Source organism: Podarcis tiliguerta (assembly GCF_965153285.1).
Source record: "Podarcis tiliguerta genome assembly, chromosome: 3".
NCBI classification, from domain to species: Eukaryota; Metazoa; Chordata; class Lepidosauria; order Squamata; family Lacertidae; genus Podarcis; species Podarcis tiliguerta.
This window is the reverse complement of record NC_139536.1, coordinates 18324306-18352179: the sequence shown is the minus strand read 5'-3', so window position 1 is coordinate 18352179 and position 27874 is coordinate 18324306. Positions and strand designations below refer to the sequence as shown.

Genomic DNA, 27874 nt, shown 5'->3' with positions numbered 1-27874 from the left:
GGTTGGATCTTCTTGCAGTCCACGGGACTCTCAAGAGTCTCCTCCAGCACCATAATTCAAAAGCATCAGTTCTTCGGTGATCAGCCTTCATTATGGTCCAGCTCTGACTTCCATACAACACTACTGGGAAAACCATAGCTTTAACTATATGGGCCTTTGTCAACAAGGTGATGTCTCTGCTTTATAGATTACAGCTATAAAATCAGTAGGGACGCGGGTGGCGCTGTGGGTAAAAGCCTCAGCACCTAGGGCTTGCCGATCGAAAGGTCGGCGGTTCGAATCCCCGTGGCGGGGTGCGCTCCCGTTGTTCGGTCCCAGCGCCTGCCAACCTAGCAGTTCGAAAGCACTCCTGGGTGCACGTAGATAAATAGGGACCGCTTACTAGCGGGAAGGTAAACAGCGTTTCCGTGTGCGGCTCTGGCTCGCCAGAGCAGCGATGTCACGCTGGCCACGTGACCCGGAAGTGTCTGCGGACAGCGCTGGCCCCCAGCCTCTTGAGTGAGATGGGCGCACAACCCTAGAGTCTGTCAAGACTGGCCCGTACGGGCAGGGGTACCTTTACCTTACCTTATAAAATCAGTACAATGGCAGTGGGGCATTAAAACACGCTCTGTTAAAATATATAACAAAACAGGATTTAATAGCATTACAATTTTAAAAGTTAAAATAATAACATCGGAAATTCGTTCAGGGCAATGCTTGCCCAAACAAGTGTGTCTTCAGGAGCCCTCAGAATGCCAATGCTGATAGTGGGCATCTCATTCAGCAGGGATGGCATGAAAAAGCCTGCCTCTCTGTTACCATAAACTGATAATTGTACAGTTCTGGCAAAAAGGGGGATTGTTGAAAGAATACTGTAAATCCCACTGGAGAGAACAGTTTACTGGGGTTGACACACTAAACAACCTAATCCTAGTCAGAATTGGGAGGATCTGAACCCATTTAAATCGGTGTCCTTAGGTATAACTGACTCAGTACAGAATCCGATTGTTAGGGTAATGTGGGCAGATTGCGATGCAGTACGAAAAAATCGTGTTAGAGCGATGCCTTAATTAGGATTAACTAAAACGTCACCCCCAAATAGCAAGCGTGCTTTTACGTTCTCCAGACCAGAACCCTTATGGCTAGAGGTTAAGCAAAATGGGGTGGGTAGGGAAGGGGGATAAGAAAATCTGGGCATGATTCAGGAGTAAAAGCCTGCATCTTGTTAAGAGTCTTGAGATGCAATGAACATGTTGGGAATCTGACATACATTAATAGATATATGTAGTGCTCAGAGCCATTACCACAGCAAATGGCTCATTTGACCTTGCACTTGTGATTACCTCACCCATGGGGTGAATTAGGCTGAAGGAAATTGACCTCTTTCTATGCCCAGCTGCTCCAACAAATGTTAGACTGAATTAGGCTGCAATGCTATACCCATTTACCTGGGAGAAAGCCTTGTGGAAATCAGTGGAACTTACCATTAAGTAGACCCATATAGAATTGCAGCGTCAAGTCTCTGATAGATGCAAAATGAATTTAATGATGCAGAGAGGCTGCAGAGTAGCAATGGCAATTCTGCGTGTTCAAAAATATAAAATTTCGCATTAATACCTGTGGCATCTATCTTACTGGTTTTCTCAAAGTATGTCCCAGTTGTGCTCCATGGGGGCTGTTCCTCAGTGAGTACACAGAGAATTGTAATCTTAACACCTCTTAACAGGGAGCAAATCTCATTGAACTTAATGGGATTTGCATCTGAGCAGACATGTATATAGGACTGTCCTGTAGGCATCCCTAATATGGTTGACACACCTCAGGTGACACATGACGATGACATCTTTTACTATGGTAAAATATTTTTATTGCCCATCCCAGGGATGGGGACTCACTGAAGTTACACGTGTGTTCACAAGCATCCACGTTTGCACACTCATACAAAAATAATTATTTATCCAACTGATTTATAATCCCAGATGCTTTAGAAAGCCAGGTGTGGGTTTCAATTCTGTTTTTAGTCCATTGTATTTCAGAGCTTACGGAACGCGGGTGGCGCTGTGCATTAAACCACAGAGCCTAGGACTTGCCGATCAGAAGGTTGGCGGTTCGAATCCCCGCGACGGGGTGAGCTCCCGTTGCTCGGTCCCTGCTCCTGCCAACCTAGCAGTTCGAAAGCACGTCAGAGTACAAGTAGATAAATAGGTACCACTCCGGCGGGAAGGTAAACGGCGTTTCCGTGCGCTGCTCTGGTTCGCCAGAAGCAGCTTAGTCATACTGGCCACATGACCCAGAAGCTGTACACCGGCTCCCTCGGCCAGTAAAGCGAGATGAGCACCGCAACCCCAGAGTTGGTCACGACTGGACCTAATGGTCAGGGGTCCCTTTACCTTTACCTTATTGCAGGGCTTTAACCTTCCTGTATTTTTTTAAAAAATATGGTGGTTGTTTATTTTTAAAGTAATATTATTGTTTTATCTTTTTTGGCCAACCAGCTTTTGAGAAGTTTGCCTCCCTCTTGCAATCAGGAGGCATATAAATTTCATGAAGCAAATAATTAAAGAATATAAGCAAGGGGGGGGGGAATGCATAAATAATACGCTTTAATCCAACAAAGACAAAAAAAAACAATAAAGGGGGGAGAATAAAAAGAGATATTTTGTTCCATCTGTTCTCTTCCATGGGACGCTACGCGAAAGTAATAAGTTTGTCTCGCGACGGCAGCCGTAGTACGTCAGTGGGAAGGCGGGACACGAGCAGGAAAGGCGGAAGAGGTGAGGCAGCTGCTAGGCTGGATAAAGTAAGGGAGGCTGCCGACGAGGCTCGCCCGCCCGAAGGGTTGCGGGTGGTTGTTGCTGTTGTTGTTTTGCGTATGTCTATTCATGTTGTGAGGGTTTTTTTTGAGGGGGGGGGGTACGAGTGAGGTTAGCCTATAATCTCGAGGCATCCGGCAGGATCGAACCCTCAGCTGTCGAGCGTCCAAGGCTGGCGCGCGTCCTGCGTTCCATGGGGACCCCGCCCCCTGCCGTCGCTTCAGGAGACCCCGTGGAGAACGAGGCAGCTTTGGCGACAGGTGGCCGAGCCCGATCTGCAGCTGCAGCGCAGCGCAGTGTTATCACATATATATGATTGTTGTTGTTTAGTCGTGTCCGACTCTTCGTGACCCCCTAGACCAGAGCACGCCAGGCACTCCTGTCTTCCACTGCCTCCCGCAGTTTGGTCAAGCTCATGCTGGTATCTTCGAGAACACTGTCCAACCATCTTGTCCTCTGTCATCCCCTTCTCCTTGTGCCCTCCATCTTTCCCAACATCAGGGTCTTTTCCAGGGAGTCTTCTCTTCTCATGAGGTGGCCAAAGTATTGGAGTCTCAGCTTCACGATCTGTCCTTCCAGTGAGCACTCAGGGCTCATTTCCTTCAGAATTGATAGGTTTGATCTTCTTGCAGTCCATGGGCTCTCAAGAGTCTCCTCTAGCACCATAATTCAAAAGCATCAATTTTTGGCGATCGGCCTTCTTTATGGTCCAGCTCTCACTTCCATACATCACTACTGGAAAAACCATAGCTTTAACTATACGGACCTTTGTTAGCAAGGTGATGTCTCTGCTTTTTAAGATGCTGTCTAGGTTTGATATATGATAACATATATATATGTGTGTGTGTGTGTGTGTGTGTGTGTGTAGTGCAGTGTCATTTTATCATCTATCTATACCTTATCATTATTTTGTTTATTTATTAAATCTATAGATACACACATAGTCAGAGCCTCGCCATAAGCTTTGCAGCCGGCCCAAAAATAAATCTAAATATCAAAAGGAGCCCAATTCATTTGATACAACATTTGCAGGCTCAATCTGTGATAGATTTGGACGTCTTTATGGTGCTGCCCTTTCTCTCACTGCTACAAACACAGCTGCTCCTCTGGATGACATCCTAACGGTACTTTTTGAGTGCTTTTTAACTAGAAGCTGATCTCAGCTGAAAAGTATTTGGGTAGAATATGCTAGATGGGATAGATTGGCAAGATCCCACGCTGGCACGTGCAAGCTAGCACATTTGCGCAGCCCTATGGGATGCGGATGGTGCTGTGGGTTTAACCACAGAGCCTAGGACTTGCCAATCAGAAGGTTGGCGGTTCGAATCCCCGCGCCGGGGTGAGCTCCCATTGCTCGGTCCCTGCTCCTGCCAACCTAGCAGTTCGAAAGCACGTCAAAGTACAAGTAGATAAATAGGTACCGCTCCAGCGGGAAGGTAAATGGCATTTCCGTGCGCTGCTCTGGTTCACCAGAAGCGGCTTAGCCATGCTGGCCACATGACCCGGAAGCTGTACGCCGGCTCCCTCGGCCGATAAAGCGAGATGAGCGCCGCAACCCCAGAGTCGGTCACGACTGGAGCTAATGGTCAGGGGTCCCTTTACCTTTATGGCAGCCGTGGTTTTCAAACATTTTGGGGGGCGGGCGGGTGTCCCTGGTATTCCTCAAGAAGGACGTCTTCAACAGGTTGGTTAAAGGATGCCCATCTTACAGACCTTGAACTGTGATGTGAAGCCGCAAAGAGGATTATTCTTTATTAAAGAAAGATGTGGTCTTCATAACCCCTTAAATAAAAATGTAGTTTAAGTGCATAATCTTTCATAGACTACAATATTCCAGTTAGTGTTAGATGCTGAAATGAATAGAACAAAATTTTTAAGGCAGTTTTTAACCTCAGCTAGCTGTTGTGCATCATTTATAATTGCAACCATTATTTGCCTGTGTCTTTCATAGATCCAAACCAGCCTGTCTTCAAAACACACGAAAACTGCTTGTAGCGTTGCTGAATCATTAAAATAACACCTCCAAAAGCAACAGTAGTGTGGAACCTTTTATCTTGACCTATACACCACAAAGTTGTGTGCAGGCTTTCAGGTTCATTAGATTTCTTTTTCAGGCTGGATGTTAATTAAAAGAGAATATAAAAAGATGCTGCCTAACAAGATGACAGAAGCCCCATGTGCGGTTTGTAATAGTCTTCCAATGGAGTGTAGAAGTTGTAGACCCAATTAGGTTAGATTGTGCTATTTCTCCACCTGTACAACAAGATCACTGAAATGAAATAGTAACAGGCAGTCTCCCTTTGAAAATATATAAGCTAGCAAGTTATTCACATCTGTCTCTTCGACAAATACTTGTCCAAGATAGGTTGCTTATAAGCGGGGGAAATAGATACAAGAGTAGAAGACAGCAAGCACAGAATAATTTGAGGGAGGACACATGCTTAAATTCCAGTGTAGCATTAGGTCACACCTCATTAGATTACAACAGCTTTCACTTTTGTGCTGTGTTGACAGTGAATTACTTTTTGCCCAGCTTCATCTATGGTCATGATGTCTGTACTGAACTAAAGTTTCTCTATAGAGATGTATACTGAAGAGAAGTATACTTCAGTCGGATTTCCATTAGGAGACAATACAGTTCTATAGGTCTTCTTGAAACCCTTTGGCTTGTCCATATTCCAGATGCTATCTTTAGAAACAAATAATTAGTGCAGACTTTTATAGATGCCTAAGTTAGACTTGGAGCATGTTCACTGTCAGGCTTCCTGACCTTCACAAAATATGTTGACCCTGGTTGAGGTTCTTTGAAGGGGCAGCCCAAGTTGGCATGAGTGGATATAAGAACATAAAAATAGCCCAGCTGGGTCAGGCAAGTGACTCATCTCATCCATCGTTTTGTTCTCACAATGGCCAACCGCCTATGGGAAGCCCAAAGCAGGATCTTGGCACAACAGCACTCTCCCCATGTGTGATTCTCAGCAACTAGCATTCAGAAGCATGCTTCGTCTGACAATGTGGTAGAACCTACTACTAGTAGTAATCATTGATACTTATATCTTCCATAAATTTGTCTTAATTCTCTTTTTCACCCATCCCAGTTGGTACCCATTGCTACCTTTGGCCACAGTGAATTCCATAGTTTAAATATACTACTACTACTACTACTACTACTTATTATTTGTACTCCGATCTCCCCGGCCGGAGCCAAGCTCAGATAACATCATATAAATAACACAGTATACATAAAAACAGGCATCAATTAATTAAAATACATCTTAAAATTAACTCAGACAAAATATGCACTGTGTGAAGAAGTTCATTTCTTTGGTCTGTCTTGAATCTTCCCATGTTCAGCTTCATTGCATGGTCCAGAGTTTTAGTATTCTGAGATCCAGTAGGAAGAGAGGTAACTCCCACAAGGATCTCAGCTATTTGCTGAGTTTGAGGAATGTGTCATCTTCCTGGGGTAGTATTTTCTAAGGGCACACTGAACATGCCGTAGTTGTGTAAGATAGCACAAAATACAGGGACAACATGTCATAGTTGTCCCTGTATTTTGGGCTATCTTACTCAATGTTTCTATAGTCCTCTATTTAGAGGTGGTTCCAGAGGATGTGACGTGCTTTCTCTCTGTACTGGCAGGTGCTTTCCCTGTCATGGTGATTGAGAGGCAAAATGGGAATGTGTTAGTGCACCTTGGACCCAAGATTCAGAGCTATCCTGAGGAGTTAATCCGGCAGCGCCGTGGTCACAATGGGCACGTTGAATACCTGATTCGCTGGAACCTGGAAAATGGTACAGGAAGTAGGCCGGGCACCTTTTCAGCAGAGAGCAGCATGGAGAATTTCCTGATGTGGATGTCGGCAGATGATGCCTATGCCAACTGCCCAACACTCTTAGGCAAGAGGACACCCAAGCAAGAGAGTTCATGCAGAATATTCCCTCCCGATGTCACGTTGGATGAAGCATCTCTTTCGGAGATGAAGGCCGATGTCAGGAACTTAGTGCAGCGGGCTGCTTGGCAAATGGCCAGCCCCACAGTCCCTCAGTCCTCCATCCTGAACACCATTCAAGTGCTCAGTGCCTATGCCAGTATTGGCTCATTGATGGGCGTCTTCAAGGAAACGGGTGCCCTCAGTCTGCTGATGAAGATGCTGTGTAACGAGGAGGAGCAGATCCGTCGCAGCGCAGGCAAGATCCTGAGGGCTCTGGCTTCGCACGATGCAGGTGAGACTCAGAAGATTTGTTCTTTTTTAGGGACTAACTCCAGCTATGATGCAATTCCTGTCTACGGACCCTTTGTATTTAATATGCAGGGTTTTTAAAAAATGCAACTAGCATCAGGTGGTATGTGTGTACTGATAATTATCAAGATTGCAGCAAGCGTGAATGGGTATTTAATCCTTTCCTCCTGTGCAGCAATTCTGAAGGAAAGTCCTCCTCTCAAGCTGGACTCTTACTGGTGTCAAGGGTGGGATAGAGAAAAGGTTCCTCCTAATGGAAATACTGATTTTAGAGGAGGGATATTCCTCAGTACGCAGAAGGAGCCAAAAGGGTTAAATTCCTTCCCTGCTTGCTCTGATCCCATTAATTATCAACCGGGTGATGGACCTAAGGCTTCTAAAGTATCTTAAGACATGTTCTTTTGTAAGTTGAATTAAATGACAGTGCCTAGTCATCCCCCTACTGATGTAAACAGACACTATCCCACCCCCCTTAATATCCTATGAAAATTATTTCTTGTTCAGCCTTGGTTAGTACTTCTAATAAATGGTTGAATTACCAAAAAATTATAGGGTGACTGTCAGTTATGATTCCCAAAGCCATATTAGGGCACTGACTTTATTTTAAGTGATGAGGAGTCTGTTTGCGTTTGATGAATGCACCTCGCAGTAGCAAAAAGGGACACCCCAGATATTTTCTTGCCTGGAACCTAGTATGCACCTTTCTGCCTCGAGCATGAAGAGCTGCCCTGTGTGGACAGAAGCATTTTGCCAGTCCCACTGCGCCATACTTTGGCTTAGGGTAAGGTGTGAACCAGGCCATTAACTGCTTCTTCGTAGCTTTCTGACTTAGTTTTTTGTCAAGAATTAATCCCCTGAGCCTCATTCTGTAAGCTGCTACCTCGAATTGTCTCATTTTATGTATTCTGTTGCGTATGTCTTTGTGAAAGAATCGACTCCCGTCTTACTGTGGAGACGGGAGTTCTGTGAGCAAGAAGATGCTTTAGTACATATGCAAAGGAAGTGCCATATTAGATATCTCTGGTTTCAGGAAGCCGAGCCTATGTCCTCTTGTCCCTGAGCCGGCAGGATGGCATTGAACAACACATGGACTTCGACAGCCGCTACACCCTCCTCGAGCTGTTTGCAGAAACAACATCCTCAGAAGAGCACTGCATTTCCTTTGAGGGAATCCCCCTGCCACAGGTATTAACTGACCTAGATGGGGCTGCTTCCAGTTCAGGTCTGGAGGTATATTTGAGGGGTGTGTGGGCGAGATAATTATGAAGTGACCTGGAGAGGTCCAGCGCTGAGGGCCTTCTGGTGGTTCCCTCGCTGCAAGAAGCCAAGTTACAGGGAACCAGGCAGAGGGCCTTCTCAGTAGTGGCACCCGCCCTGTGGAACGCCCTCCCACCAGATGTCAAAGAGAAAAATAACTACCAAACTTTTAGAAGACATCTGAAGGCAGCCCTGTTTAGGGAAGCTTTTGTTGTTTAATAGGTTATTGTATTTTAGTGTTCTGTTAGAAGCCGCCCAGAGTGGCTGGGGAAACCCAGCCAGATGGGTGGGGTATAAATAATAAAGTATTATTATTATTATTATTATTATTATTATTATTATTATTATTATTAGTTTATTTATTGAAGGCAGGGGGACAAGTGCACGGACATCCCCCCATTACTTTATTTATATCCTCTCTATTTGCACGTTCAAGGGGCCTCACAAAATCAGCCTTGCAAAAAGCATCACCAACCCTGAATATGTTTTGGACTGCAGTTCCGAGCCGTCACAGCCAATGGTCAGGGATGATGAGAGTTAAAAATCCAAAATAATTTGGAGAGCTGGGAGAGGCTGATTTAAATCGAGGCACTTTAAATAATGGTCTCAATCAGCAAGGAAGAAAAGGCCGCTTTAAATAATGGATGTGAATCAAGTTTACATGGCTGTTTCTTCATAGTTCTTCATCTTCTTCCCTGCTCCAGATTCCAGGGAAGCTGCTGTTTTCTCTGGTGAAGCGCTACCTATGTGCCACCTCCCTCGTGGACAAACACCATAGCACCACAGACCCGGGAGGGGAGCATGCAGCCTCTGAGCCCTTCAGTGTGTGCTCCGGGGACAGCAAAAGGCTGCAGCGTGAATTTGACTTCAGCATGGCCATGGCCAGCCTTATTTCAGAGCTGGTGCAGGCCATGGGCTGGGATCGCGGTTGGCAGCTCCGGACTCTCAGCAGGAAGCCGCCTTGGGCAGCTCAGTCTATCTTCCAGTCCCAGGCTCCCAGTGGCACCACCGTCCCGCCAGCCGCTCTGCTCCCCCAGAAGGAGACCAGCACTTTCAAGCTGCGCTCGGCCTTCCCCAGTCGCAACAGCTATGTGGAGTATGTGCAGGAGAAGCTGGTGCGGGGCATGTGCGTGCGCATGTTGGAAGACTACGAGAAAGTCTGTGCGGGAGACGAAGGCGAGTTCCTCCAGAGCAATGACGGCACGCCACCCATCCAGGTATTGCTGAGTTTGGGGGCAAAGCTGGGAGAGGGGAACATCCTGGCTTCTGGGACCCAGCCTTTCTCAACCTGTGGGTCCCCAGATGTTGAACTACAACTCCCATCACCCCTAGCTAGCAAGGCCAGAGCTCAGGGATGATGGGAGTTGTAGTCCAACAACATCTGGGGACCCACAGGTTGAGAACCACTGCCGTAAGACCAAAATGCTGGAGAGGGTGCATCTCCACAGGCACATACCTCCACATGTGGTGGGAGTGTCCCAAAATCCAACTATTCTGGACAACAGCCATACAAGAAATATGTAAAATAACTAAGCAAGTAATAGACATCACCCCAGAATTGGCCCTACTAAACATTTTCCAAGACAACAATGCCCATTTACACCACAAAGAACTCATAACCCACCTACTCTCAGCAGCCAGAAGCATCATAGTCAGACACTGGAGAGACCTGTCAGGAGTAAGTATGGACCAATGGTACCAAATAGTATGGGAAACAGCCCTACTAGAAAAATTAACTAATAAACTGAAACTGACACGGGGACAAACAGAAGAAGACGCCTTCACCCCGGTATGGCTCCCCTTTATCACATACACAGCCCAACAGGACAATGACAATAATCCACCAACAGCATACAAATCAATATGGCTAACCTGATCCAAAACACCCACCCACCTCACTCACACACGAAAACAAAGATCACCACAGCCAATCACAAGCAAACAATTACACCCTAGGCCAACCCCAACCTCTCTCACCACCAAAGGAACACAAGCGAACAACACAAACAACGCTGACCCCAAACTCTACATACATTAAACACAATAGAAACACCGCCACCCAACCCCACCCCCTTCCATTTCCCCTCTCTCCACCCCCCTTTTTCTTTTTTCTTTCCTTCTCCCCCTAATGCCTCAACAAATGAAATGGATTTGTAAAAATGTTACATGGAAAAACAACAACGAGGCATTACACTTACTTCTGTAAATCAAGAAAACCCTTAATAAATAAAAAAAAAACTGTAAAAAAAGAAAAAAAGAACCACTGCCGTAAGCTATGGAATTTTTATGTTTAGGGATCTCGTTGGGTTTCTGAAGCTGTTCTGGCCTTGGTGGTATGAGCAGCAGAAGAACCACTGTGTCAAGAGGAGGGTTTTTGTCTGAATGGGGGCCCTCTCTGTTGTTCAGCCTGGACCCTGAGGTCCAGCACTGAGGGCCTTCTGGCAGTTCGCTCATTGTGAGATGAGAGGTTACAGGGAACCAGGCAGAGGACCTTCTTGGTAGTGGCACCCGCCCTGTGGAACGCTCTCCCTTCAGATGTCAAGGAAATAAGCAACCACCTGACTATTTCAGAAGACATCTAAAAACAGACCTGTATCAGGAAGTTTTTAATGTGTGGTGTTTTACTGTGGTTTTAAAATTTGCTGTAAGCCGCCCAGAGTGGTTTGGGCAACCCTTTCAGATGGGTGGCATATAAATAATAAATCATTATGGCTGCTGAATGCTATAAGCGGCAAGGTCAAATTGCTTGCAGGACAGGTAGGCGGAGTCTTCTTTTTTATGTTGGCCCCTGTTTGTTTCCAGGTTTACTGGGAGTCTCTGGGCCGCCCATACTGGGTGCATTGGCACATGGTTGAGATCATTGGTTCCTCGGGGCCTGCAGATGAGAAAGCCCAAGAAAAGTTAACCAGCCTTACAGCTTCTCTGAGGCGGGACACAGGTAAGGCAGTGCTGGGATGTTATAATAAATAATAATAATATTTTTTTATTTATAGCTCGGTTGAAAAACCAGGCTCAGGGCGGCTAACAACAACTTAGTTGTAAAAGCAGCATAAAATACAGTATAAAAACATGAACAACAATAAAATTCAAAGTTCAGAAATCAGTTTAGAGGAAATCCATCTAATAAGCATAATTAGATGATCACCAAGGCTAGCTGGCTGAATTAGTCCTACTTGGGCCAGCGAGGAGGCAAGGGGAGAATTAGCTGTGGGGTCTCAGAGCGGGTAATCTTCATAAAAGGGGAGAGGGAGGGAAGAAAAGGGAAAGAAAAGATCAGGCTGAATTCAAATTAAAGGCCAGGTGGAAGAGCGCTGTCTTACAGGCCCGACGGAAGGAGGTTAAATCCTGAAGGGCCCTAGTCTCCTGGGACAGAGCATTCCACCAGGCCAGAGCCATCACTGAAAAGGCCCTGGTCCTGGTGGAGGATAGTCTGACTTCCTTAGGGCCCGGGACCTCTAAACTATGGTTATTCATGGACCTTAAGCTCCTCTGTGGGGCATACCGGGAGAGGCGGTCCTGTAAATATGAGGGCCCTAAGCCACAAGGGGCTTATTTTTCAGCTGATCATTCATGGTTCTAATCTCTGTCTTTGAGCTGCGTTCTTGCTGCTTACACTTTCTCTGTAGGCTGGCTTCAGTCTGTTCTATCCCTGGCTCGCTTGAGTCCTGAATAGGTGAAATGGACTGTCGAAAGGATATTCCCCTCCCCCCTTCTCCATTATTAAAGCTCAGCGATAAGAGCACATGCTTTGCTATCAGGAACTGGCTGGAGGCTGAGAAGAGAGGTTGGAGACTGACTTAGGAGAAGGGATCAGTGATCTAGCTTAGCCTGCAACAACCAGGAGGCGAGAGGCAAAGGCAGGAGATTGGAGAGCGAAGAATCGGTGCCGGAGGAGGGAGAGAGAGGTCCGGCTTGTATAGAGTCAAGGGCTTCCACACCTCCTCCTGCTGCCCCCACCTCTCCTGCTCCACTGTCTCCCTGGACCAGGAGAGGGTTGAAATGGGAGGAGCAGAGGCAGGTTACACAAAGGCGTAGTCTCTGCTTCTTTGTGTGCAACTCGGGTGGGGAAGATACACAAGTGGAGGTTGAGGGGGGTGCCTCTCTGTCGCAGCAACTGCCTCATCAGCTGCACATCTAGGAGCAGCTGAGAGACGTCGGACTGATGGGCATGCCTTTTCCTAACTTGTAGGTGTACTTTTGACAATAAAGAGTTAAATCCTCCCTCTCGGCATTCCTTGCCTGACAGCGCCGGCTCCCGGTTCAGCCCCTGGCATTTCCAGTTAAAAGGGTCAGCTAGTAGGCGATCATCATCATCATTTTATTTGTATGCTTCCTTTCCCTAGTTAAAAACAATGCTCAAGGCATAATGGCAAAAGTCATAAACAATAAATAAAGTCATAAACAATAAATAAAGCATATAAAAAAAATTTACAACCAAATGGAAAACAATTTCCACGTAAGTAAAAATCTAAAACTAAGAATACAGCATTAATATCACAGTTTAAAATGACATAGGTAAAAAATAACAGCAATTAAAAAAACAAAGGCAAAAGGCTTCCCATCCGCCTTCTTGGGTTTTCCCTTTCCCATATTGGAGCAGTTCTATCAGTCAAGTGTCAGGAATGCTGAGCAAGATGAACCAATGGTCTGGCTTGTTACAAAGCAGCTTCCCATGTTACTTCCTATATATGACATCAGAGATTACCATATTTTTCGCTCTATAAGACGCACCAGACCACAAGACGCACCTAGTTTTCGGAGGAGGAAAACAAGAAAAAAAATATTCTGAATCTCAGGAGCCAGAACAGCAAGAGGGATTGCTGCGCAGTGAAAGCAGCGATCCCTCTTGCTGTTCTGGCTTCTGGGATAGCTGCTCAGCTTGCATTCGCTCCATAAGACGCACACACTTTTCCCCTTACTTTTTAGGAGGGAAAAAGTGAGTCTTATAGAGCAAAAAATATGGTATTTCTCTGGCTTTGAATTCATTGAAGCCTTGGACTCAAAGCTCATCTCACCCCTGAGCTCAGTGCTTAGGACAGTCGCTAGGCCTAAGCCTCCCATCTGTACTATGGAGATGAGAATACTGGCTTACCTTGCACAAACATTTCTTTCATTATGTTAATTTATTAAATCTATACCCTGCCCTTGCTCTCAAAGGAGCCCAAAGACGGCACTTGGAAGTGTCATTATATAACAATAAATTCAGTTGGTTTCCCATTTTTTCGTTACATTTCCTTTCCTTCCCCTTTGAGCTGTCCATTAGCAGAGCCAACCTATATCTGCTTACCTGGGAGTAAGCCCTATTTAACTCAGCAGGACCTACTTCTGTGTAGACGCACCTGTAGGAGTGTGTTATAGTGTTAGAGGTTAAAGTTGCTTTGTGGGGGGAAATGGCTGCTTCTTCGACCTCGACCAGGTTGCTCTGCAAGGGGATTTTTGCTTTGAGGGCAGCGTTTAAAACGACGCTCTCTTGAGAAGCCATAAAACACCCCTCTGTTATTTTGTGCTCACCTGCAAGCTAACCAGGCAACGTACCGTAAACCGCTTCGGGGCCTGTACTCGGCGCCATACCTGCCGGATCATATGAAGGAGAAATCTGAGATGCTGAGCCGGGCTGAATGGTGGGAGCTCCTCTTCTTCGTTAAGAAGCTAGAACAGCAGGAGCAGCAGGAAGTGGTCCAGCTCATCCAGCAGAACGAGAAGGTAAAGAGCTGGGAAGTAGTGGAAGATTCATTTAAGGTAGGAATGAGCTGTTGGTACTCCCAGTTCCAGGATGAGAAGGTTCAGAGTCTGGAGATGTAAGATGTCAGAAGGAACAATGTATCATGTATGGTGGGGATGTGAGAAAATCAAAAAGTTATGGGGTAGTACAGTGGTGCCCCGCAAGACGAATGCCTCGCAAGACGGAAAACCCGCTAGACGAAAGGGTTTTCCGTTTTTCAATGCGCTTCGCAGGACGAATTTCTCTATGGGCTTGCTTCGCAAGACGAAAATGTCTTGCGATTCTTGAGATTTTTTTTCGCTCCCCACCCCCTTTTTCTAAGGCGCTAAGCTGCTAATAGCCTTTTAGCAGCTAATCCGCTAATCCCTGAAGCCTTTAATAGCCGCTAAACCGCTAATAGCGCTAAGCCGCTAAGCCGCTAATAGGGTTGCTTCGCAAGACAAAAAAACCACTAGACGAAGAGACTCGCGGAACCGATTCTTTTCGTCTTGCGAGGCACCACTGTATTCATTAAGAATTAAAAAACATGTTTAAAACAACATTCGAGAAAAGACCAAAATAATATAATAATATTTTTTTATTTATACCCTTCCCTTCTCAGTTCAAAAAACTGGACTCGTGGCAGCTAACAACAAATTTAAAACACTTAATTGTAAAAGCAACATAAAATACAGTATAAAAACATGAATAACAATAAAATTCAAAGTTCAGAAATCAATTTAGGGGAAGTTCATCCAATAAACATTAGATGATCACCATGGCTAGCTGGCTGAATTAGCCCTACTTGAGCCAGTGAGGAGGCCAGGGGAGAATTAGCTGTGGGGTCTCAGAGCAGGTAATCTTCATAAAAGGGGAGAGGGAGGGAAGAAAAGGGAAATAAAAGATCAGGCTGAATTCAAATTAAAGGCCAGGCGGAATAGCTCGTTCTTACAGGCCCGACAGGTTAAATCCTGAAGGGCACTAGTCTCCTGGAACAGAGCTTTCCACCAGGTCGGAGCCATCACTGAAAAGGCCCTGGCACTGGTGGAGGATAGTCTGACTTCCTTAGGGCCTGGCACATCTAAACTATGGTTATTCATGGACCTTAAGGTCCTCTGTGGGGCATACCAGGAGAGGTGGTCCCATAAATACGAGGGCTCTAAGCCACAAAGGGCTTTAAAGGTCAAAACCAGCACCTTGAACCTGACCCTATACTCCACTGGAAGCCAGTGCAACTGGTAAAGCACTGGGTGAATATGCTCCCATGGCAGGGACCCCGTGAGGAGCCTCGCTGCAACATTCTGCACCTGCTGGAGTTTGTGGGACAGTTTCAAGGGCAGCCCCATGTAGAGCGAATTACAGTAGTCAAGCCTGGAGCTGACCGTCGCATGGATCACTGTGGTCAGATCGGGGCAGGAAAGGAAAAGCATTTCTTCTAGGTGTAGTGACAAAAGACATCCTCAATAATAATAAAAAGAGTTCTTATACACGACATCTGCCGCCAGGATTCTAGTTGCAAAAAACTGGAAGGGGTCTCTGCACATCACATCTTTCTCTCTGTATTTCAAGCTGCCAGAGCTAGACGAAGAAGGCCTGATCCCGCTGTCTGTCTCCGTAGAGCTAGCTCAGAAAGTGCTGCAGTTCTTGAGCAGGCGCTGCCAGGGCAACGCCCAAAGTGATCTGCGCAGCTCCCACGTCTATCTCAAGTATTCCTCAAGCGAAGGAGGGACAGATGGACAAAAGGTGGACCTGGCCCCTGCGAAGTGTGGCAGCCTTTCCAAAGCCATGGCGCCCAAAAAGACAGAGGAGGACTCGCTGTCTACCGAAGTGCCTTCTCCAGCTCCATCCGCGGAGGAGAAAACAGACACCCAGCTGGTTCATGAGCTGCTCAGAATGGAAGGACTTTCTTACCCAGACACGTTGGATGAGAAAGCCAAAGGTAAGTAACTGGCAGACACTGGGACTTAATTTTGTGGTCAAGAGACTTCACCTTGGACTAAAGTAGATGTAACAACAGGAGCCACCTAAAATGAGAGACTTGTATCGAGTCCCCCTCGCCCTCTATAAAGTTTGTGTAGTTGAGATTGTCCCGTCACAACACTTTGTATTTCCCCCATTCATTGGCTGAGGAGGGCAGAAAAGCAGAACATAGCAGCACAAGGGAAATTTTTAATCGGGCTTTTGGAGAGAGGCCTACTTTTTCCCGCAGCAGCAACCTTGTGTTTCTTGTCAGGTCTAGCTCGGTCTTTCTTATCTGTGTGTCTGTGAACCAGTGGGAAGGCGGTGTGCAAGACTCATTTGCCCAGTGTGGGGCTTGAACCCACAACCCCGAGAACACAATCAAGTTTCTGGTTTGATAATAGCCTGGGTAGCTTCTTGTGGGGAATAAAGGAATGCTAGGGAAAGCCTCTTGGGACAAAAACGTTTTGTGTGCTGTGGGTGACTTGAGGAGGAGCAAGCAGGTGCGAGGATGCTGAGATGAAACTGACTGAAGGACCGTTGTGCTGATAGATCTGTTGATCAGCTTTCTGCAGTGTGAAGCTGGTCGGGAAGAAGAGCACCATCGAGCAGCTCTCCGATGCCTTGGAGATGATCCAGAAGCCCAGCTGTGACGCCGAGCAGCAGATGGCTGGTCTCAGATTCGCCATCAGCATCTTGGAGGAAGAGCTTGAGCGAGAGAGGCAAGAGAGGCATGTCGTGAGGATGGAGTGTGAGCCCTCCAAAAGGTCAGTTCTGGTCTCCTCGTTCTTTCTTCTTTAATGTCCACTGCTTACCACACGCTCTGGGCATAGGAAGGAAGTTGATTCAGGACATTCTTCCATCTAGCTCAGTAACATCTACGCCAGGGTCAAGGCCCATTTTTGATGGTTCTCAGTAACATTTGACACCCCACCCCAGCAGGGTTAGAAACTCAGATATATAGGCCCTACCGGAGAAGAATGGCAAGCCAAGCTGATGGACTATGCCAAGATGGCAAAACAGACTGGAAAACTCAGAAACCAAGAGGACAAAATCTTTATGAAAGAATGGGAAATTTTTTATAAGTTACAGTGGTGCCTCACAAGACGAAAAGTCTCTTCGTCTTGCGGTTTTTTTCGTCTTGCGAAGCAAGCCCATTAGCGGCTTAGCGGATTAGCGCTATTAGTGCTATTAGCGGCTATTAAAGGCTTAAGGGATTAGCGGATTAGCTGCTAAAAGGCTATTAGCGGCTTAGCGGACTTAGTGGATCAGCTGATAAGCGCCTTAGCGATCAGCTGTTAAGCGGCTTAGCGATCAGCTGTTAAGCGGCTTAGCGTCTTGGGAAAAAGGGGGGGAGGGGAAAAAACCCCGCAGGAACTCGCAAGACATTTTCGTCTTGCGAAGCAAGCCCATAGCAAATTCGTTTTGCGAAGCACCTCCAAAACGGAAAACCCTTTCGTCTAGCGGGTTTTCCGTCTTGCGAGGCATTCGTCTTGTAGGGCACCACTGTACTTAGGAGACCATTCAAAATAAATTGTCCAGTAGCACCTTAGATACCAACTAAGTTTGTTCTGGGTATAAGCTTTCATGTGCATGCACACTTCTTCAGATACACATTTTTTATTTATTTCGACTGCGTCAGACCAACACGGCTACCTACCTGAATTTAGGAGACCATTGTAAGCAGATGGAAACAAAGGCAGGATTTTCTCGTGTAGTGTAAACATTACCGTGGATAATATGGTTTGATATAAATTCCTCCTGAAATAATGACGGAACACCTCACTAGGGAGGGGGATTCCGCAACTGGGGAACCACCACTGAAAAGGCCCTGTCATGGGTCAGTACCACCTGGAGAGCGCCTCTTCCTCCCAGAGCTGGCATCACCAATTTATTGACAAGTTATTTTCTGTTCAGTAGCAAGAAGTATTTGCCTTGCCTGCTTCTGTGTGCTTGGGGCCTGGTCTCCAGCCGTCTGCTGAGGGGCCAGGCTCCTGCGATGACTCGCCCCTTCTGCTCCCCACAGGGAGAAAATGGGGAGGTTGCTGGTGGAGCTGCCTAGTCATCGAGTGGAGGAGAAGCTGGTGATGGTGTTGGCACTACAGATGCTGTCCCGGTTCATGGCCAAGTATGACTGGCGGGTCCTCTTTGCCCTCGGAGGGGGGCTGCGCTCCGTGCTACAATGCATGCAGAAGCACTCTGCGTCTGCATCGGTGCAGCAGGCTGGCTTAGCGGTATGTTTACTGTTGTATACTGTATGGTTTGGGTGCAATTTAATTTCATGAATGTGCATTGCAGTGGTTTCCAGTTGCTGGTCTGCAGCACGTACCCTTCAACTGCCCAGTATATTCCGTTTCTGGGCGCCATGCAGATCACGTGACTTGTGTGGGAGCGCAGCCCAGAAGTCATGTGGCCTGTTTTGCGCTGGGACATGTTTTGGAGGGTATCATGGCACCATTCACATAACACAAGCAACCAGAGATATCAACGGTTTCAAAAACATGGGGGGCAGGAAATCCATGACTTTTTGAAAAACGAGATCGCTAATTGGAAACCACTGGTCTACTGAATTTACAGTTCGCTATTCCTCTCTCTGCTTTATTCAATGCCATTCAGGCATTGAAGATACTATTGGGAGCTGGGAACTGTGAGCTACCAGGAGGCTGTGAAAAGCACTACCCTCTGAAACCCTCAGATGCCCGGGCTATGCAAGAGATCTTCTCTGGCGTCGGTCCTGCTTCCAGCAAAGTCCCTGGCAATTTGCTCTGTGCCGTCCCTGCTGCCATCGAGAAGATGCTGAACACGCCTGGGTAAGGTTCAAGGGGGAATCCGGGCGAGGCAAAGGAGCGTACATATCTGATGCTTCCAAATTATAAGGAGATGGAAAATTTATAGAAGGAAAATGAGAAAGGGAAGAGAGAGAGGAGATATAATTTTAAAACTTCAGTAAAAATTGTATGGATGTATACAGTACCATACTTTTCCGTGTATAAGGCTAGATTTTTTCCTTTTAAAATTATGCTAAAAAGTGGGGGTCGTCTTATACATGGATAGTGCATAGGGTGGACGTTTGTTTGGTTGCTGTCTCGGCTGTCAGCAGCTGTTGAGCGTGTTATTGGTTGCTGGCTCAATGGCTGTTGTTAATTGGCTGACACTGCGGCAATTGGGGGGGCGATTGACAGCTTCTGCCAGCGAGGGGACAGATGAGAGGTGGATTTTTGGACGCGAGCGGGTGAGCGATTTTCAGCAATCCCCCCTAAAACAAGCTCAACAACATGGAAAAGTATGGTATATATCTTTACTCTGAGGCTAAGAAGAGCCCAGACCAAGGGGAAAGATACGAATCCTTTTGTTTCTATTGAGATTTTGGAGGGAAGGTTCGCTTCTTCTTCCTTGAATATGAGGCTCCTAGCTTTCCGGGGCTGGAAAATCCTGCATGAGCCTGAGTTCTGTTCTGCCTCATGGAATTATAGAGTTGAAAGGGACCTTTTGAAGGTAATTTAGCCCAATCCTCTGCTGATGCAGCAAACCCACTACGACACCCCCGAGGGGCGGCTGTGCAGCCGCTGCTGAAGACCCTCTAAAGAAGGAGAGACCCCACTTCCTTCCCGCAGCCTCTCAATAATGCAGGTTCCCTTTGCCGTCTTCCCCCAGGGCCTCGGCAGCAGTTCGGAATGGGCTTCTGGTGCTCAACCGATTGATCGACTACCACAAGGGCCTGGCAGAGCAGCTGGAAAACGGTGACCTCCACACAGTCCTGCAGAGCTGCTGCCAAGCCGGCCAGAGCTCCAACGAGAGGCTGGCTGGGATAGTGCTCAGCCGCTTGGCTGGACATAAGCTGCCCCTGAGCCAGGAGAATGCAGGTATGACATGGCTGAGGCTTTGAGGATGGATCTTGGCTGGAGGGTGAACGCTCTCCATTAGCAGCAGTATCTCTGTGCTCTCCTTCCTTGTGGGCCTGAAGACCTTTGGGCCACGAGGGCGCTGCCTCTCCTCTCTGTGGCACAGGACATTTCTTCCTTTTGACTTCAATTTGTCACACACGGATGCTACCGCGCTGCCTTAAATTTTCATTTTCCAGTAGTGTTATTTATGGCTTAGGGCCCTCGTATTTACGGGACCGTCTCTCCTGGTATGCCCCACAGAGGACCTTAAGGTCGATGAATAATCATAGTTTAGAAGTCCCAGGCCCTAAGGAAGTCAGGTTGTCCTCCACCAGGGCCAGGGCTGTCCTACTAACGTAATCTGTTCATTACAATTGCTTTTCAGATAGTTCAAATATTTCCTCCAGTCTTCTAAGAATCTATGGTCCTGCAGGTTTCAATTCCTTCCTGTTAATTTATCTAATTCTGCATAGTCCACCCCAGACAGATACTTGAATGTGTATTATGCGATAAACCAGCATCGCTCGTGCCCTGGAGGCGGGAGTTCTTTTTTAAAAATTAAAATGGGTTGTATCCAAAGTAGTGCTGTGTGAGCATTTCATCAGCACAAGGTTTTCTATTTGCACAAGAGAACATTCCCCTCTTCCTCCGCATGAAGCCCCCCCCCCCAAAAAAAATCTGTGTTAGGGTTCCTACAACCCTCTGGGGCAGATCTGGAGAGGGTGCACTGGGTGGTAATCCTTCCACTGACAGGATGTTGAATTACCACCCTTTGGTTCCAAGAGTTAATAAGGTTTCTGAGAAGATAAGAACAGAACAACTTCAGGGCAAGGGAGTGGCGCCCTCCCTGTGGTACACAACCTCCCCTTCAGATGTCAAGGAGATAAAGAATTACACAACTTTTAGAAGACATCTGTATCAGGAGGTTTTTAACGCTTGGTGTTTTTATTATGGTTTTAGTTATGCTGTAAGCTGCCCAGAGTGGCTGGGGAAACCCAGCCAGAAGGGCAGGGTATAAATAAAATTGTTATTGTTGTTGTTATTCAAGGACAAAGTTCTAAGCTCTGCCCTTCAAAATGTCTTCCCTCCCCAACCAACCAGCCTCTGCAGCCTCCTTTGGCCTGAAGGACATCGATGTTCCCAAACTGCTGAGCAGTCTGCACACCAGCAGTGTTTGCAAGGAGATGGCGATGGCTCTGGAGGGCTGCATTTGTGGCCAGAGTGCCTTCCCCGTGGGAAACAGCTGTGAGCTTCTGGCTGACGTGCTTCTGCTCAAAGACTTGGTGCCACTGGGATCTGAGAGGGACGTACTGCTGGGAACATTAAGGTATGGCTCACGTACTTCGATGGCAGCTTGCCATGTTGACCCAAGAGAGTTGCACTCAGCCCAAAGGCTGAGAGCCCATCATACCTTTATCACCTTGTAAATGGGGCAAGGTCGGAACTTTGCAAAAGCAAACGCAGAATTTGGGGAAATGGATGAGAAGTGTACAAGTCCTTCGCAACCATTTGGAAACAGGCAAACAAACAACAACAAGAGCCCAACCAATCAGAATGTTTAGTCCAGCTCTCCAATCATTTTGTGACTTTTATAGGCACCAAACGTCATTTCAGTGGGGAATGCAGACACCAGGATAAATCAACAAAGCACGCTGACTGCTTTAAAAACCCGACACTTTCGCAACCAGGGGGAAATGTGCCGCGATGCGCGACATGTGCAGAGTATTGCCATTCCTTATCCCAAACTAGAACTCCAGAGAGAGTGCCAAGCTGTGCATTTGAATAATAATATGAAGGAGATTAATAATATAAAGGAAACCAGAAGCATGAAAGAAAGCAGAGAATGCTTTTGGGTGGTTGCAAGGCAGTTAGCTGTTGCATCGCAAGATTATTGTTGGCAGGGTCTTGTGTTGTAGTCTGGAGCGATCCCTTCGGAGGAGCTCAGTTGTTGCTTTTAACGTGTCTCTTTTCAGAACTTTCCCTCCTCCTCTTCTTTCTTCTTTGCTCCAGGCTTTTGAACAAGTTCCTGGACAGTTCCTGGGAAGACTCAGTGCCCTGGCATAAGTGCATTGAGTCTTGCTTGTCTTCCATGAGTGCTCACCTAAATGATCAAGAGGTAGGGAGGAAGAATCGGTGGGGAGGGAGCTGGGAGGAAGAACTATGGAAGCATGTTCTGTGATCCCGTTTCATACGTTGCAGATGTTCTATGGAATTTGTAGAACAGATGATGATTATTTAAACGTAACTTTCCCGCTAAAAGTCCACTTAGTGCCTTCTTTTCCTACGCTTTTTTGTGAACGGTGATTTTTTAAAGAAAAAGTTGATCTCAGCATTTTTATGCAAACTACTTACTTGTTGTTGTGTTTATTTATTTATTTTAAATACTGTTATCAATTCCAGATGTGCTTTTATATTATTCCCTTTGCCTGCAGGTTGTCCAGGAGTCCATTGAGTTCCTTCATCACTTGGCAACCCTGGACAGAGACTGTGCTGTTTCCATGTGCTGCCTCCGTACCGAGGAAGCCTTGGCCAAAGTCGTGGAGAAGCATGGCTCCAGTCTCCCACGGGTGACGGAACTGAGGGACCTCGTGAGCAAGTGCGAGAAGTACGCCGGCCTGTATAAGAAGATGACTGCCAGCATCCTGGCTGGCTGCATCCAGGTAAATCCCGGTACCTTTTGTGGGGGAATCTAGCTTGGGAGTGCAGGCCAGGTGGAGCAGAGTCGCTTGCAGATTCAGTGCTGCGTTGAGCATTGGCTGCATTGCATGGAGGAGAAGAAGAAGAAGAGTTTGGATTTGATATCCCGCCTTTCACTCCCTTTAAGGAGTCTCAAAGCGGCTAACATTCTCCTTTCCCTTCCTCCCCCACAACAAACACTCTGTGAGGTGAGTGGGGCTGAGAGACTTCAGAGAAGTGTGACTGGCCCAAGGTCACCCAGCAGCTGCATGTGGAGGAGCGGAGACGCGAACCCGGTTACCCAGATTACGAGTCTACCACTCTTAACCACTACACCACACTGGCTCTCTACACAAACTTGACCACAAATTTTACTCTTTTTCTAAAGCGATGAGAGGATTCAGCTGCTGCTCTTCAAAGTGAGCTTGTCCAACAGGTACTCCCCTGTGCCATTCTGGGGCAGTCCCTGGCGCCTCAGGTTCGTGAGGTGGTCTCCAGCTGCTTGGTGACCTTCACCTCTTCCTCCAGGAACTCAGACTCCAGGAAGTCACACAGATGAGGGTCTCCCTTTTCTGCTGCCAGCTTGTGCAGATCCAGCAAGGCCTGGTTCACCTTTTTCTCCAGCTGCAGGGCAGACTGCAGGGCATCCAGGCCGTTGCCCCACTTGTCCTTCTCTGGCTTCTTGAGATCCTTCAGCAAGATGCGCCCCCCTCTTTTGTTCTGGTGTGGAGGAAAACCAGGCAAATGAATTAGGGAAACAGGAAGAAATGTCATGGCGGCTTTGCCTTGCTTTTGGACATTGCTGTCCTGGGCTTCTTTGGGAGGAAGGGCAGGATAAAAATTCCATAAGGAAGGAAGGAGTCATCCTCCCCAAACAAGTCCCAGGCTTCTTCCAGCTCAGTTGGTAGAGCATGAGACTCTCGATCTCGGGGTTGTGGGTTTGAGCCCCACGTTGGGCCAAAGATTCCTGCATTGCGTTGGACTAGATAATGCTTGTGGTACCTTCCTAGTCTACAATTCTATGTTTCTATTATTATTATTATTATTATTATTAATAATAATAATAATTTAATTTAATTCATGAATCACTTCCTACGACCACCCTGTTGGAAAATGCCCTGGGGTGCCCTTGCAGCCCCCGAACTCCGAGCATCCTTCGGTATGCGCAGCTCTGGAAAAGGTATTTTCCTTCTTCTCCAGTGCGCTTCGGCAACATATATCAAATGATATCGGCACACTAATCTTCTGGCATAACACCAAGAAGCGTGAGACATTGTAGAGCTAATCTACGTATTTATTTACAAACTATGTACAGACATAGGATTCATGGCGCCCTTTCTTTCCAGCTCTGAGAGAAGAAACAGACAGAAGTAAAATTGTACTGCAAAAGTACAGTACAAATAGTACATACAGCGGAAGAGATAAGACTCTCTTCCGTTCCCACGCTCTTCCCAGACAGGCATGTGATTCACACCAATCTCATCTGTAGCATCGGAGGCGCGAAATACTAACACATCCAACCTCTGCTTAAAAGCCCTCAAGGAAAGAGAGTCCACCACCTCTTATGGGAATCTGTTCCACAGTCGAACAGCACTTCCTGACGGAAAGGTCTTCCTGATCTTTGGTCGGAATCTCCTTTCTTGTAACTTGAAGCCACTGGTTGGAATCCTATCCTCCGAAGCAGGAGAAAACAAGCTTGCTCCATCTTCCATGTGACAGCCCTTGAGATATTTGAAGATAGCTATCATATCTCTTGTCACTTTTCCAGGTTAAACATACCCAGCTCCTTCAACCATTCTTCATAAGGCTTGGTTTTCAAATAATAATAATAATAATAATAATAATAATAATAATAATAATTTATTATTTGTACCCAGCCACTCTGGGCGGCTTCCATAGAAACCAAAAATACACTAAAATATCACATATTAAAAACTTCCCTGAACAGGGCTGCCTTCAGATGTCTTCTGAATGTCAGGTAGTTATCGCTTTGACATCTGATGGGAGGGCGTTCCACAGGGCGGGCGCCACCACCGAGAAGGCCCTCTGCCTGGTTCCCTGTAGCTTTGCTTCTCGCAATGAGGGAACCGCCAGAAGGCCCTCGGAGCTGGACCTCAGTGTCCGGGCAGAACGATGGGGGTGGAGACGCTCCTTCAGGTATACTGGACCGAGGCCATTTAGGGCTTTAAAGGTCAACACCAGCACTTTGAATTGTGCTCGGAAACGTACTGGGAGCCTATGTAGGTCTTTCAGGACCGGTGTTATGTGGTCTCGGCGGCCGCCCCCAGTCACCAGTCTAGCTGCCGCATTCTGGATTAGTTGTAGTTTCCGAGTCACCTTCAAAGGTAGCCCCACGTAGAGCGCATTGCAGTAGTCCAAGCGGGAGATAACCAGAGCATGCACCACTCTGGCGAGACAGTCCGCGGGCAGGTAGGGTCTCAGCCTGCGTACCAGGTGGAGTTGGTAGACAGCTGCCCTGGATACAGAATTGACCTGCACCTCCATGGACAGCTGTGAGTCCAAACCCTTTGTTATCTTGGTCACCTTCCTCTGCACACTTTCCAGCTTCTCAACATCCTTCTTATGCTGGTCCACTGGTACCTGCACACTTTGAGCTTCCATAAAGCTAGCTCTGCCTTCTTATTGCCCTTTGATACGTTGGTGTCTCTTCTACCTCTTTCTCCTCTCTCTCCACTCCCAAATGCACAGGTGGTTCTGGGTCAAATAGAAGAACACAGGCAGACGCACCAGCCTATCAACATCCCATTCTTTGATGTGTTCTTTCACAGTCTTTGCCAAGGTGAGTGTCCTTTAGCCTTCAGAGCTGTCGATGTCTCATTCCTTTTACGGCTCTGACCGTTTGTACCAAGCCCAAGGTCATTTCTTCTTTGCTCAGGCTGCAGCACGGAGGTCAGGGACGACAAGTGTTGGGAGAGGGTGGAAGTCTCCTCCAACCCTCAGCAAGCCAGCAAGCTGACAGACGGGAACCCCAAGACCTACTGGGAGTCTAATGGCAACAGCACCTCCCACCATATCAACATCTATATGCATCGTGGGGTCGTAATCCGGTGAGTATACACAGTCAGGGAGGTCCAGTGCTGAGGGCCTTCTGGCGGTTCCCTTGCTGCGAGAAGTTGAGGTTACAGGGAACCAGGCAGAGGGCCTTCTTGGTAGTAGCGCCCTCCCTGTGGAACGCCCTCCCATCAGATGTCAAGGCAGTAAACAATTATTTTACTTTTAAAAGACAACCGAAGGCAGCCCTGTTTAGGGAATTTTTTAATGTCTGACGCTGTATTGTTTTTAATATTCTGTTGGAAGCCTCCCAGAGTGGCTGGGGAAACCCAGCCAGATGGGCGGGGTATAAATAATAAATTGTTGTTGTTGTGTTTATTTGTTGCTTTAACCCTGTATTTTGCGAACTGCCCTGAGATCTTGTGATCTCTTGTGGCATATCAGTCTAATAAACAAACAAACAAACAAAATATGTCTATCATAATTCTATGTTTAATTCTTGGCTTTCCCCCCTGCCAGATGAATTTAGAAATATCCTTCTTCCACTCCTTGAAGCAGCCTGCATTATTTACAGTTGGTATTGGTTGGAATAGAAACAGCATCCTGGGCAATAGATTTATTTTGATAGCTGAGATTCTGCCAAGCAGGGAGAGCGTCATTCTCTCCAAAATCTCCAGCTCTTCTTAATCTCTTTCCACAGTTTAACATCGTCATTTTCAAATGAGTTGAGATTTCTTGCTGTGAGCCAGAGGCAGCATTAAGATAAACTCAAGAGTGTAAATAAGTTTTGATGGAAGTAACAATGGAATGCCGAATGGTTTAGTTTATATAAGAATACGCAGGGATTTATGCTATGCAAAATGAACTGCGGAAAGAGAAGAAGGGAAGTCACTGATATTTTAAGGTTGTCTAAATGAATATTCTAAATTGTAAAACAGAAAATTTAACACAGATAAATAAAATAAGACGGTTGGATGCCAGGCATAGAGAGCCAAGTTTCTTGTTGAGCCAGGAATGCGTGAACATGTTGGTTCTCGTGGAACAAGGCAGACGTGCTCTCCTGCCTTCTTTGAAAAGGTCCCAGGCTCCCAATAGGGTGCCTGGTCTTTGCTCTGAAACCCCTGCTCTCTCCCTGCACAGGCAGTTGTCTCTGTTGGTGACCAGCGAGGATTCCAGCTACATGCCAGCGCGCATTATGGTCATGGGAGGGGAGAGCGCAGCCAGTGTCAGCATCAAGCTCAATACGGTCAGTGCTTCAGCCTGAAAGGTGCTTCCGTGGCTCGGGAGCATCAAGCTCTTCCCCGTGCCACAGAAGGGTTCCCGTCTCTGAGACACACACCACACGTGACAAGGTTTTGCCTTTGTTTTTGTATTCCCCCCCCCAAAAAATATTCATTTTATAACACAACTTAACAACACAAACAGAAAAACAAACAATACAAACAGATTCTTGTCTTATCCTTATTTTTTCTAAACATTGTTAGGTGAGTTTCCCCAAGCCCCCCCTATCTGATTTTCATTTTACCTCATCTTTAGCAGTTTACATATATCATAATTTTAAACCATTTTTTAAAACCACACTTACTTTTACCATAAAAATCTTCACATTTTATCCCTTACAAGTAATACTATTTTAAAATACACTGTCTTCTACTTCTAACCCTACAGCCCATGTCCACTTCCAAAGCTATTCTCAGATTTAAATATTAACATATTTTTTCAAATATTCTTTAAATGTCTTCCAATCTTCTTCCACCATCTCTTCTCTCTGGTCAGGGTTTTGCCTTTGTTGGCACAGCTTCAAGGGGAAAGGACTGTAGGCTAAGTGGTGGGGAATGCACGCCTTGCCTTCAGAAGGTTTTGTCTCTGGTTCAAAGGAGGAGTCATCAGGCAATAGGAAAGACCTCTGGCTGAGAGCTGCTGCCAGTCGGAGTGGACCAGGCGCAGGGGACAGGGTGGTGTAGTGGTTAGGAGCGGTAGGCTTGTAATCTGGTGAACCGGGTTCGATTCCCCGCTCCTCCACATGCAGCTGCTGGGTGACCTTGGGCTAGTCACACTTCTTTGAAGTCTCTCAGCCTCACTCACCTCACAGAGTGTTTGTTGCGGGGGAAGAGGGGAAAGGAGAGTGTTAGCCGCTTTGAGACTCCTGAAGGGGAGTGATAAAGCGGGATATCAAATCCAAACTCTTCTTCTTCTTTGGTCCTCCAGGGGTTGCTGAACAGCAGCTCCCATCACCCCCAACAAGCACATCCCTCCAGTTATCCGGGATGGTGGAAGTTGTGCTTCAAGCAGCATCTGGAGGACGTTTAAAATTTCATCTCGTTTCATTTTTAATTAACATTCCAC

At 46.7% G+C, this 27874-nt stretch overlaps 1 protein-coding gene across 3 annotated transcripts in view; it reads left to right on the top strand.

Moving 5' to 3' along the window:
- The first annotated feature begins 2704 nt into the window (after nucleotides 1-2704).
- The window catches only part of LOC310674095 (cullin-9-like), a 33375-nt gene continuing 8205 nt past the window's right edge, over nucleotides 2705-27874 (top strand). Inside the window, exons 1-17 of one of the 3 annotated variants that reach the window (XM_083432896.1) lie at nucleotides 2705-2756; nucleotides 6438-7022; nucleotides 8070-8224; nucleotides 9001-9513; nucleotides 11099-11234; nucleotides 13815-13999; nucleotides 15567-15936; nucleotides 16522-16723; nucleotides 17983-18190; nucleotides 18573-18766; nucleotides 19611-19819; nucleotides 20942-21167; nucleotides 21851-21956; nucleotides 22273-22500; nucleotides 25226-25316; nucleotides 25413-25584; nucleotides 26669-26774. In XM_083432896.1, the coding sequence (XP_083289022.1) occupies nucleotides 6452-7022; nucleotides 8070-8224; nucleotides 9001-9513; nucleotides 11099-11234; nucleotides 13815-13999; nucleotides 15567-15936; nucleotides 16522-16723; nucleotides 17983-18190; nucleotides 18573-18766; nucleotides 19611-19819; nucleotides 20942-21167; nucleotides 21851-21956; nucleotides 22273-22500; nucleotides 25226-25316; nucleotides 25413-25584; nucleotides 26669-26774 (3672 nt within the window). In that variant the 5' untranslated portion in view covers nucleotides 2705-2756; nucleotides 6438-6451. Of the gene's footprint in view, nucleotides 2853-6437; nucleotides 7023-8069; nucleotides 8225-9000; nucleotides 9514-11098; nucleotides 11235-13814; nucleotides 14000-15566; nucleotides 15937-16521; nucleotides 16724-17982; nucleotides 18191-18572; nucleotides 18767-19610; nucleotides 19820-20941; nucleotides 21168-21850; nucleotides 21957-22272; nucleotides 22501-25225; nucleotides 25317-25412; nucleotides 25585-26668; nucleotides 26775-27874 lie in introns of all 3 variants that reach the window. The other 2 variants (XM_083432897.1, XM_083432898.1) reach the window with 2 other exon arrangements.